Here is a 10731-nt window from a genome sequence, read left to right as displayed (position 1 = left end):
CTCGCAACCGTGTCGCGTGTGGCACCCCGAGTAACGCGTCTAACGAGTACCTCAGTACGCCCAGCCGCCGCGCCGCGCGCGTCCCGACTGCCGACACACACCGCGGCGCGCGACTCGACTTCTCGAGTGTCGAGAAGTGTGGGCGTGTGCGTAAATTGCACGGATGGCATCTCGGGGGGATGGCGACGCCCGCCGCTGCTCAGCTGACAGCTCGCTCGTGTCACCGTGCTGTCAGAGTGCTGAGTCGCCTGCGGCGTCGCAACCTCAGCTCGCTTTCAGAGAGATTTTTAGAAGCCAACAAGAAATGTGTCACACACAGTGATTTGAGCTCGGCAGCTTGTCGACTACCAGCCGGAGCCGGAGTAGATAATCCCGAGGTCTCTACGTGGAGCTGGTTCTCCACACTCGGAGCGTGGAAAGTGACTGCGGTGTGAGCTGTCACTGTGACAGTGTGCGCCACAATATATTACTCTCAATACACAATACAGTCATGGCTCATGTAGAAACAGTAGATCATAAACATGTGAAAACGATTCGTGAAAACGTGATCAACATCGTGCGAGGCTTCCCAGACCGTACTTGTGCACTAGCTGGGCACATGCCGCATGCAACATATCATGACTCGAAGTCATGACTACTCGAGCGGCTACGCTCCCGGACGCGTCCGTCATCAAAGCTCTTGGACGTGGTTGCTCGTAGATGGACAGCCAAGAGATCAGAAGTGCAGTGAAGCTTTCAACTGACCTGCTTAGTGGCAGGGGTTCCAGAATTTCTCGAACGACGGCCACGACCACCCACCGGTCTCCTGGGCGTCTTTGCCCATGTCCTTCATCTTGTCACCCAAGGCCTTCCAGTCGGTATCGCCCATCTGCTTGCCCTTTGACTTCCAGTAATCGCCGATTGCCTGTCCCTTTGACTTCCAGTCATCACCGATTGCCTGTCCCTTTGACTTCCAGTCATCGCCGATTGCCTGTCCCTTTGACTTCCAGTCATCGCCGATTGCCTGCCCCTTTGACTTCCAGTCATCGCCGATTGCCTGTCCCATCCGCTTCCACTCCTTCTGCTCGTCGCTCTTCTTCTCCTCCTCGCTCTCGTCTTTGTCGGTCTCGTCTTCGTCTGCCTCGTCCTTGTCATCACCCGGCTTGCCTCCCTGAACCGTCAGCAACGACATTTCCTTGGCCGACGCCCAGCCGACCATCTCTTGCGCCTCCTTGGCCGCCTTCTCGGCAGCATGCATCGCCTCTGCCGGGCTCTTCCCCTCCTGCATGGCCTTGATCGCCGATGCGGCCGCAGCCTTGGCCGCCTCGGGCGAGCGCGACGCCGCGTGAGCGGCGTCGACAAACGGCTTGGTGTCCGGCATCTTGGATGGGTCGGCCGCGAGCAGCATGCTCTTTGCGCCCGCGTCCTCTTGTGCCTTCTCGGCCGCCTTCTCCGCCGCTCGCATGGCCTCCGCAGGACTCTTTCCCTCCTGCATCGCCTTTACCGCCGAGGCAAAGCCAGCCTTGGCAGCCTCGGGCGAGACGGACGCGGCATGGGCAGCGTCGACGAAGGGTTTCGGCGGTTCAGCCACTGCGAGAGTTGGGGAGGCGAGAGTTGGGGAGGCGCCGATCAGCGCAAGCGCGCAGGTGGCTGCCAGCAGCGCGCCCGCGACGAGCAGCCTGTGGAAGTAGCCGGGCGGCTCGGTGCGCACATGGCATTGGGGTGGATTGAGGCTGTGCAGGATCTATGTTCTAATGGTGCAGGAGCGCAGGGCCCCTGCACGGCGGGCAGGCGCGCAGCGTTCGCTGGAGGGGTCAGCACGCCTTTTTGTGTTTGGTCGCTTGAACCACGGCTCCTCGGGTTCACTCTCCCCGAGGAGCGGCGAGGCCTTGCCCGACGACAAAGCGACGAACGGCGTGGACTTCGTTGGCAGCATGCGCGCAATGAGGGTTCTTCGCGGCCGGAAAGGGCGTCGGAGTCGGCCGATGGCGTCACGCTCGCGGACTTTCTTTTTTTGTATACGCACGGGCGTTGTTGGAGGTTAGGACGCAAGCGTCTGTCGCCCTTTTCAAAAACTCGGGGCCCACTCCCTACGCTCCGACCCGAATTTGGAGGGCCTGAAAAGTTTAAGGTGTTGCTGCGCAAAAGGGTGGGGAGCCCCTCCCACGCCGCCGCCACCTGCCCCACCGCCGCCCACGCCGCCGCCGCCCTCCACCTCGCCGTCGCCTCCGCCGCCCACGCCGCCGCCGCCGGTGCCTCCGCCGCCCACGCCGTCACCACCGGCGCCTCCGCCGACGCCGCCCACGCCGCCTCCTGCCTCGCCTCCGCCGCCCACGTCGCCGCCGCCATCGTCTCCGCCCTCCCCACCACCGCCATCGTCCCCGCCGCCACCATCACCACAAGTTCACTACCACCACGTTCCCCACCACCTTCCCCACCACCACCATCACCGCCGATAAAAAATCATTTCCGTACAAGGACGCCCGCTTCTCCCGGGGGGGTCCCCGCGCCCCGCCTCCCCCCCCGTCCTCCTCCCCCGTGCGGCCGTTGCCCGTGCCGATGCCCTGTGCCAACGCCGCCGCCGGCGAGGACGTGCGGCGCAGCTTCGAGGCGCGCGCCCGCCGCGACTACGTGGGGCAGCACCAGGCCTGGAACTTTGTGCGCCGCGCGCTAGAATCGTATGTCGGCCTCGCGCCGCGGGCGACGTGTGCCGACTGGGTGCTGCACTTCACGGGTCCGTCGGGCTCCGGCAAGTCGTTCCTGGCGGAGATCATCGCGAGCGCGGCCTTCGAGGAGTGGGAGGAGGAGCGGTACCCGCGCGCTCAGCTGGGGCTCGCCTCGACCTCGTGTGCGCTGCTCGGCAGCCTCGGCCTCGCGCTCGGCCCGCTCGGCGCGACGCTCGGCTGCGCGGCGGGCGCGGCGGTGGCCGCCTCCGCGGTGGACCGGGCGCAGGAGGTGCTCCCTTCGGTGCTGCCCGCGTGGCACCGCTCCTTCCGCGCCAGCGCGCCCTTCCCGGGCCAGTGCGGCGTGCGGCTGCACAAGTTTTCGCGCGGGTCGGGCCTGAGCGAGGTGGAGGCGTTCGAGCATGCGGTGGCGCACCAGCTGCTCCGCGACCCTGCCGCCGTCATCGTCCTCGACGACGTCGGACGCCTCGCCGACGCCGCCGCCTTCGACCGGCTTGGCAAGCTGCTCTGCGGTGTGGGCGGCAGCGCCGTGCCCGAGTTCCGAACATCTGCCACCGAACCGGAGCTGGTGCCTGCCTCGAGGGCGCTCTTCATCCTGACCTCCGACCTCGAGGTCGGCGCGGCCGACGGAGGCGGCAGCATGGGGTGCGAGGCGGGCTCGTTCGAGCAGATGCTCGGCGCGGTGCGAGAGCAGTCGCGCACCTTTTGGGCCTCGCGCAAGCAGCTCACCCCGGACTGGTGGGAGGTGTGAATAGAGATGTGTGAATAGCTCGCGCAAGCAGCTCACCCCGGACTGGTGGGAGGTGAGACCCTCGTCTCCCCTCCCCTCCCCTCCCCTCCCCTCCCCTCCCTCTCCCCTCCCCCTCCCCGCACCTCACCTCCCCGCACCTCCCCTCCCCCTCCCCAAAGGCCCTCCCGATCGCCCCCTTCCGCGAGCTATTCACAGCTCTCTATTCACACCCCCTGCTGTGAATAGGCCCTCCCGATCGTCCCCTTCCGCGAGCTCTGCTCGGACGAGCTGACTGCCGCCGCGGCAAAGTACCTGCACCGCCAGTGCGAGGAGGCGGGGAAGCGTCTCGACGACGAGATGCACCGCCGCTCGAGCTGGGCGCTGGGCGCGCGGGTGACACACCGCTGGGTGAAGCGTCGCTGCGGCTCGGGCGGCGAGCCGTGGACGGCGTCTCTTCACAGCTGCAGCCGTGTGAGCAGGCGGCCGCGCCGCTCGCCCTCGCCGGAGGAGCCGTGAACGGCGTCTCTTCACGGCTGGTCCCTTCGCTGCACAGGTCGGCTCGGTGCGTCACGGTCCGCGCTCGCTCGCCGCGCTCGAGGCGTACGAGATATTATATAATTAATAATACTAATAATAATTATCGCTCGCTCGCCGCGCTCGAGGCGTACGATATACATCTCGATAAAACCACACCGATATACTACATCATGATAGACTATTTTATATTTCACAATGATGTATCTCGCGAGGCGTACGTGGCCGAGGCGGCGGCGCGCAACGCGCTGGTCGGCGGGCGGCAGGGCGCGTGGGTGCTCTCCGACTTTCACCACTCGGTGAGATATGGGGAGATATGGGGAGGTATGGGGAGATATGGGGAGATATGGCAGGGCGCGTGGGTGTTCTCCGACTTTCACCGCTCGGTGAACAGAAAGAAAAACACACGCGCCCGAGGGAGGGATGGGAGGACGGCACACGCCGCCGCCACACAGGTGATGAGGGAGGGAGGGAGTGGGGTGCAGGTCGCTCACCCACGGCACCGGGCCGGTGCTTGCACTTTGAATGCCGTGCCAGCTCCTACCCGTGTCCCGGGCGCGGAGATGCGAGGGACAGCCACCTTGTGTGTGTGGAGACGTTGACCTTACCTTACCTCACTTAGGTGATGCGGCCGGCCTTTGCGAGGCTGATGCTTCCGGACGAGCACGGCGGCACGCTCCTGTCGGCGGGAGGGCACCGGCGCGAGGTGTCGGTGTGGAACAGCAGCACGCTGACCTACTCCGCAGAGGTCTGCCTCGAGGTGACGCGCGCGGACGGCGCGTCGGTGCCCGCCGTCCGCTTCGAGCGCATGCGCGACTGGTGCGAGTAGCGCGCACGCCGTTATTGGGTATGTCGAGGGGGGGGGGGGGGGGGCTCACCTCACCTTGCAAGGACCCCAGGAATGACGACTCGCCGCTTTCCTCCCGCTGTGATTCTGTGTGATTCCTGTGTCTTGTTTTGCCAACAATAGCTACACCTTGCTGTGTGTATGTACTGTGTCCTTCTGAATCTCTAGCGAAAAAATAATTTCAGCAACGAAAAGATCCCAACGAAAAAAGAGAAAACCGCGCGAAACGACTTGGTTCTCGGCCCAGTCGCAAGAAAGATTGGTTGTTAAGAAAGAATTGAAAAAAAAGAACTCTCTCTCTCGATAAGAAAGAAAAGGGGGCACGGGATTCCAGTGTGAGTGAGTATTCTTGATACGAAACCACGACGACACACACCAGTCGACTCGCATCGGTTGCCTCCATGAACGGCGGAGCTATTCTCGCGCCCACACCACACCTGGCTCCAACGTGGACACGCCCATAGCTGGGGACACTACTAGGTCACGCATGGCATCACAGAAGTTTTATCTCTGGGCCCCGAAAGGCATCTCTAGCAGTGTCGTTACACATGCCCCCTCCCCTCCTGGGCGCATGCGCCTCACGTCTCGCCAGAGCATAAGCCCTTGGCGTGTGGCGAGACGAGTTTTTCGCCATGCAGCGAGCAGCAAGCCGCCCGCCGCAAACAGCCGGAGGCATCGCCACGGCACTGACTGCGCCGCGGTCCCGCACCCGTCGACGCAGCTCCCCCCGCGGAAGACCGCGCGTAGCGACGTCTTGACGATCGAGATGAGCGTGCCTGAAGCTCGCCCACCTACTGCCCCTGAGAGTTGGTTATGAGTGGGCTCGGCTCCCCCCCTTGGGATCGAAGCTTCCACGACCTCACACCCAACATTCCAGGCGGGATCAGAAGGGGACTCCACACCGGACACCGCCCGGGCACAGACCCCCTACCCGTCGGATCGCACAGGGCCCCCTCGGAGCAGCCCACACACAATCACGCATCGGCAGATTGAGTGCCTGAGTCAGGCAGACAGCACAGACAAGAGGAGAGAGAGGAGAGAGAGAGAGAGAGAGAGAGAGAGAGAGAGGAGAGAGGAGAGGGTGAGGGTGTGAACACACGTGAGGAGTGGGGGAGGGTGTCTGTGGTGGGCTGTAGTCCTACTACGTGGTTACAACCACGCGCCCCTCAGGAGCTTAAGGTAGAGCTGAGCGTCCAAGACGCCTCGGTGCCACCCACCGGCGTGAAGACCATCCGGATCTGCCGGGTTCGCCCTCCGGACGGACCCGTCCCCGCGATGGCCCACGGTCCTCCGTCGCCAGGTCGAACCCCCTGCCTCCCGGTTGACCCCCACTCCTCGTAGTCCATCATGAAATAAACTCAAAGACCCACCACGCCTCCAGCCTCCACCTCCACCCGCGAGCCGCCACCGCTGCCGCCCGCGACGCCGCCCGCCGCGTCAGATAGCCGCGACGCGCGCATCGAGTCGCGTCGGAGAGCCGCGCCGCACCAGCAGCAGCATCTGCACCACCAGCAGCAGCAGCAGCACCACCACCACCACCCGAGAGGGAAGCGCACCTGCCCGACGCCGCCCGCCGCGTCAGACGCTCGCGACGCGCGCGTCGAGCCCAGTCGCACAGCCGCGCCGCGCCAGCAGCAGCATCGGCACCAGCAGCAGCAGCACCACCACCACCAACAGCAACAGAGACAGGCAGTGCAGGCGCAGAGGCGCTCGCAGAGCGGCGCTCAGCGCCGCGCACGCCACGCTGCGGACCGTCGGACGAGCGCACCGTACGTCGGCGGCGAGCCGCGTCGCCAGCCGTCTCGCGAGAGAGCGGCGCCGCCGCGTGCGCGCAGCAGCCGCCGCGGCAGAGGCGAGCCGCGGCGACGTCCGCACTAACGGATAACGGCCATTGGCGGTTTCTCACACACATGGGGCGACTGCCCGCGACCTCCTCGCCGGCGGCATCCGCGCCGCCCTCGCCGCCAAAGTCTGCCCTTTGACCGGCGAGATCAAAGGCCGTCGGCCCCTCGGCATGTGCGAGAAGTGGCGCTGTCTACTCTGGGCAATAATCAATCGCGCTTGCCGCAAAGGGTTCGAACGCAACTTCACCGAGCCCGCCCCCGAGGACGTGCAGGACCATCAGCGCCGCATTGACACCGCCGAGGCGGACGTCCTCGCCGCCGAGCTGCAGCACGAGGCTGCCACCGCCGTCTCCGGCAACGATCCGTCCGCCGCAGGCCTGCGCGCGCGCGCCAGCCGCACCGCCGCCGCCCTCGCTGCTGCCAGGGACGCCCTCGCCGCCGCCTCCCGCCCGCTCAAGTTTGTCACCAACTGGTGCTTCTCCTCCAAGGGAACGGAGAAACTTGCCCGCCTCGTCCGAGGCTGGACCGAGCACGCGCCACGCCACGGCATCGTCTCCGACGACATCTCCGCCATGTACCAGTGGACGAGCCGCTGGGCGGGATTCGCCTTCCTGCGGAGACGCTTTCCGTCCCTCCTCGCCATCTTCCGCTTCTTCTACTACTCCGTCGCGGCCACTGCTGCGAAAATATGGTTTGGCGGCTCCACCGTCCCCGTCAACTTTGGCCCCGACGGACGCGCCGTGCTTGGGGACCACCGTTCCCAGCACGTCTTGCGCTCCGTCGATGGCGGATGCCAGGGCGACGGGGGCGCCACCATCTTGTGTGTCGGCGCCATGCACGAGAGCTGCCGCGAGTGCCAACGCCTCAACCCGGACGTCGACATGACCGCCACCGCCGACGACTTCTACGCGTCGGGATCGATGATTCCCCCCTCCGCCGAGGGCGACGGCGGCGACGACGACATGGGTCGCATGTCGTCCCTCTCCACTGAGAGCGACGACAGCGGCATACCGCCCCTCTTCAAGTGCTACAACGACAAGCGTCGCCTCTGCAAGCGCGACTGCAACCTCGACTCTTGCCTCCCGAAGACCAACCTCTACTCTTCGGCGGGCAACCTCTCCGCCGCGCCAGCCGACATACCCGGCTCGCCCAACTATGTCGACGCCAGCGATCCCGCCCGCCAAGAGCGCCTGCGCCGGCGCCTGACTGTCTTCAAAGTCGGCGGCACCTTCTTGGGCGACGGCGACGCATGCGCTAGCGCGCTCCTCGAGCTCATGCGGGCCAAGCTCGAGAAGCCGCTCTCCTACATTGTCAGGATGAGGGACTCGGGCCGCGTTAGGCACGCCCGACTGCTCCAGCTGCAGCTCGTTCGCCTCTGCGCCTGCTCGATCCCAAACCACTGGATGCGCACGATGCCCCCAACCCAGACCGAGGGCGCCGCCGCCTTCGCCGATGAGGCGACCGGCAACGCCGCCGCCCTCATCCTTGACTTCGGCCGCAGCCCTGGCGACAGAGCGGCCCTCGCGCGCACCCGCGCGAAGCAGACGGGCAAGAATGGCGGCATTGGCATGTCCGACTACGCTCGCCGCCGATTCCCCAGCTTCCTCGCCTCCGCCGTCACCTCCCAGAGGGCGTGCGCCAGGGTCTACCCTGCGCTCGGGGAGATGTCCCTTACCCCCCCAAACACCGCCACCGCCACCGCTCTCGTCGCCGCTCACGGCGTCATCGACTCCGCCCTCGCCGATGTACGCACCCGCCACGCCGCCCTCGACGAACAGGTTCGTCACTGGGTCGACGGCGCCACACGCTCCGCCTACCACCCGCACCTCAAGCGCGGCTTCCAGCTTCCGCCCCTCGCCGCCCTGTTGGGTGACGCCGACGGCACATCTTCCTCGTGCCTCTCACAGCACTCGCTGTCGGCTGTCGTCAACAACGGCGCGTGGCTGGTCGCCAAGGACGCGTGCGACTCCTTCGATTCCCACAACGCCGGCGCCACCGTGCCGCACCGGGAGGCCACCTCCCTCATCAGCCACTCGCAGGTGGGCTCGGGAGCTTGGCTGCTCCGCCTGCCCGATGCCACAGTGCCTCGCTCCATCATCCCCTCCGACACCTTCCTCTCGGCGTGCCAGCACCGCCTCGGCCTCTACCTTACCGCCCTCGATGACGTGTACAACGCGCTCGAGGAGCGCGGCGTTACCGTCACCCAGCACCAACGCCTCGGCGACCATTGCCTCAATTCCGCCAACGCCACCCACCGCCACAACGCCGCACTTGCAGCCGTCCACCGTGCGCTCACCAGCGTCACGAGCGACGCCCTGCCAGTTGGCTCGATCCAGCTGGCCGATAAGGGCGACGGGACCCCCGCCTCCAAGGCTGAGCGGAGGGGCTACTACGCCCACGTCAACAAGGGACACATCCCAGACATGATCCGCTTTGGCTCCACGACCACGTGCTGGGAGTTCAAGTGCTACACTCCGTTCCTCCCCTCCGGCGCAAAGGGCAACGGCTCTGCTCGCTGCGGAGGCGCCGCCTCCCGTGCCGACGGGCACTTCATCGCACTTGGCAACACTGAGGAGCACCTCTCCGTCGTCGTTCTCGGCCACCCCCAACGGGGTGACCCGGACACGGAGGAGCAGTTGGACCGCGTCAGCGGCGACGGATGGGTGGCAGCGAAGGACGGCGATTATGCCGACGCCCTCGCCAAGGGCCACACGGTCATCCTCCTCGTGACCGAGTCGACCGGAGCATTCTCCGCCGACCTCGATCGCGTCCTCCGCCGGCTTGCGAGGACCGCACGCGCTAGTGGGTCCATTGACCACACGCCGTATGGCACCTCTCGCGCGTCCACCCGCTCACACTACACCTTCCACTCCGCCGCCATCTCCGCCGCCATCGTCACCGCCGACGCCCTCACCATCCAGAACTCGGCCGCCGCCCTCGGCTTCGAGCTCACCCTCGACCCTCGCGATCTCGCCCGGCGCTCGACGTCGGGTCCTCGGCCGCCATTGCGGTCGGCGCCACCACCTCCTCCCGCCCCCCTCGCAGCCACTGCCGCGCGGCCGCCAATGCGACCGACCCCACCCTCCTTCCCCGACCCCGCCCTAAACGCCCCCGACAGCGAAGCCCGCGCCGCGCGCGGCACCCCCACCGACTCTGCCTCCGACCCCAGGGCCTAGGCGGCCCGCCATGAAATCTAGCCGTGTGTGCTGGCGCCCGGGTCCCAGCGGGTTTTCACGTAACAAGTACACACAGAGAGAGAGAGAGAGAGACACACACACACACGGGATTCCACTTCTCTATTGACAAAAAGAGAAAAACTGCGTCCCACAACGACTTGGTCGGCGTCCCCAGAACCCGGTCGAGAGTGAGCCGTCTTCGGCCCGCTTACCCGACGCACGTTCTACCACCATGCCGTCCGGCTTGCCTGGCCTGGTGGTCACGGTGGATGACCCCACCGCGGAGAGCTCCTACGGCGGCTTGGGCGGGTCCGCACTGCGGTGAAAATATCCTGCGCAGTGCTGAAACACCGGTGCTCAGCTCGCCGTAAACACTTTAGGCATGCAACCTATCGCGTCCTGACCAAGCACCCTGATCTGGGCGAGACGACGGTTCGCCACCGCTATTCTGAGTTCCGCTCGCTCCGCAAGTCCCTTCTGGAGGCGTGCCCGGGCGTGCTGCTGCCGCTGATTCCCGAGAAGAAGATCCTTGCCAACAGCTCGATGCTGCTGCACGACGGCGACTTCCTCGCCCGCCGCGCCGCCGAACTCGCCGAGTTCCTCTCCCAAGTCACCTCTCACCAGCTCTGCATGGCCTCGGCGGAGCTATCCAACTTTCTCCGCTGGCCTCAGCCGCTGGTTCTGCTCGTGCAGGCTCTCCCCCCCCCGCTCTCTCTCTCCCTCCCTCTCTCTCTCTCTCTCTCTCTCTCTCTCTCTCTCTCTCTCTCTAGGGATTTCTCCCCGACGGGCCCAAGGTGGGCTCTCCGGTTCCTGGCTTTCGGTATCCCCGGGTCATTCCCCCAGCTTATGGCCCTTATTGGCTGCATCCCGGCTTTAACCCCCCCCCCCGGAGAAGAAAAGTAGTTTCTAAGGGGGAATGGTATACTAGAAACCCCCC

The 10731-nt window shown here is 65.7% G+C and overlaps 2 protein-coding genes across 2 annotated transcripts in view; one reads left to right on the top strand and one right to left on the bottom strand.

Moving 5' to 3' along the window:
• Positions 1 to 748: 748 nt before the first annotated feature.
• Positions 749 to 2373, bottom strand: EMIHUDRAFT_97502 (hypothetical protein; the record flags this gene model as incomplete). The annotated part of the gene is made up of 2 exons (XM_005793643.1): positions 749 to 1658; positions 2195 to 2373. The coding sequence occupies 2 exons, from the start codon at positions 2371 to 2373 to the stop codon at positions 749 to 751; spliced, it is 1089 nt and encodes a 362-aa protein (XP_005793700.1).
• Positions 2374 to 9961: 7588 nt separating this feature from the next.
• Positions 9962 to 10731, top strand: part of EMIHUDRAFT_433295 (hypothetical protein) — a 4608-nt gene continuing 3838 nt past the window's right edge. Inside the window, exons 1-2 of the mRNA XM_005793642.1 lie at positions 9962 to 10103; positions 10175 to 10487. Of these exons, the coding sequence (XP_005793699.1) occupies positions 10027 to 10103; positions 10175 to 10487 (390 nt within the window). The 5' untranslated portion in view covers positions 9962 to 10026. The remainder of the gene's footprint in view (positions 10104 to 10174; positions 10488 to 10731) is intronic.

Source organism: Emiliania huxleyi, assembly GCF_000372725.1.
Source record: "Emiliania huxleyi CCMP1516 unplaced genomic scaffold EMIHUscaffold_10, whole genome shotgun sequence".
NCBI lineage: Eukaryota > Haptophyta > Isochrysidales > Noelaerhabdaceae > Emiliania > Emiliania huxleyi.
This window is presented reverse-complemented; position numbering and strand designations above follow the sequence as displayed.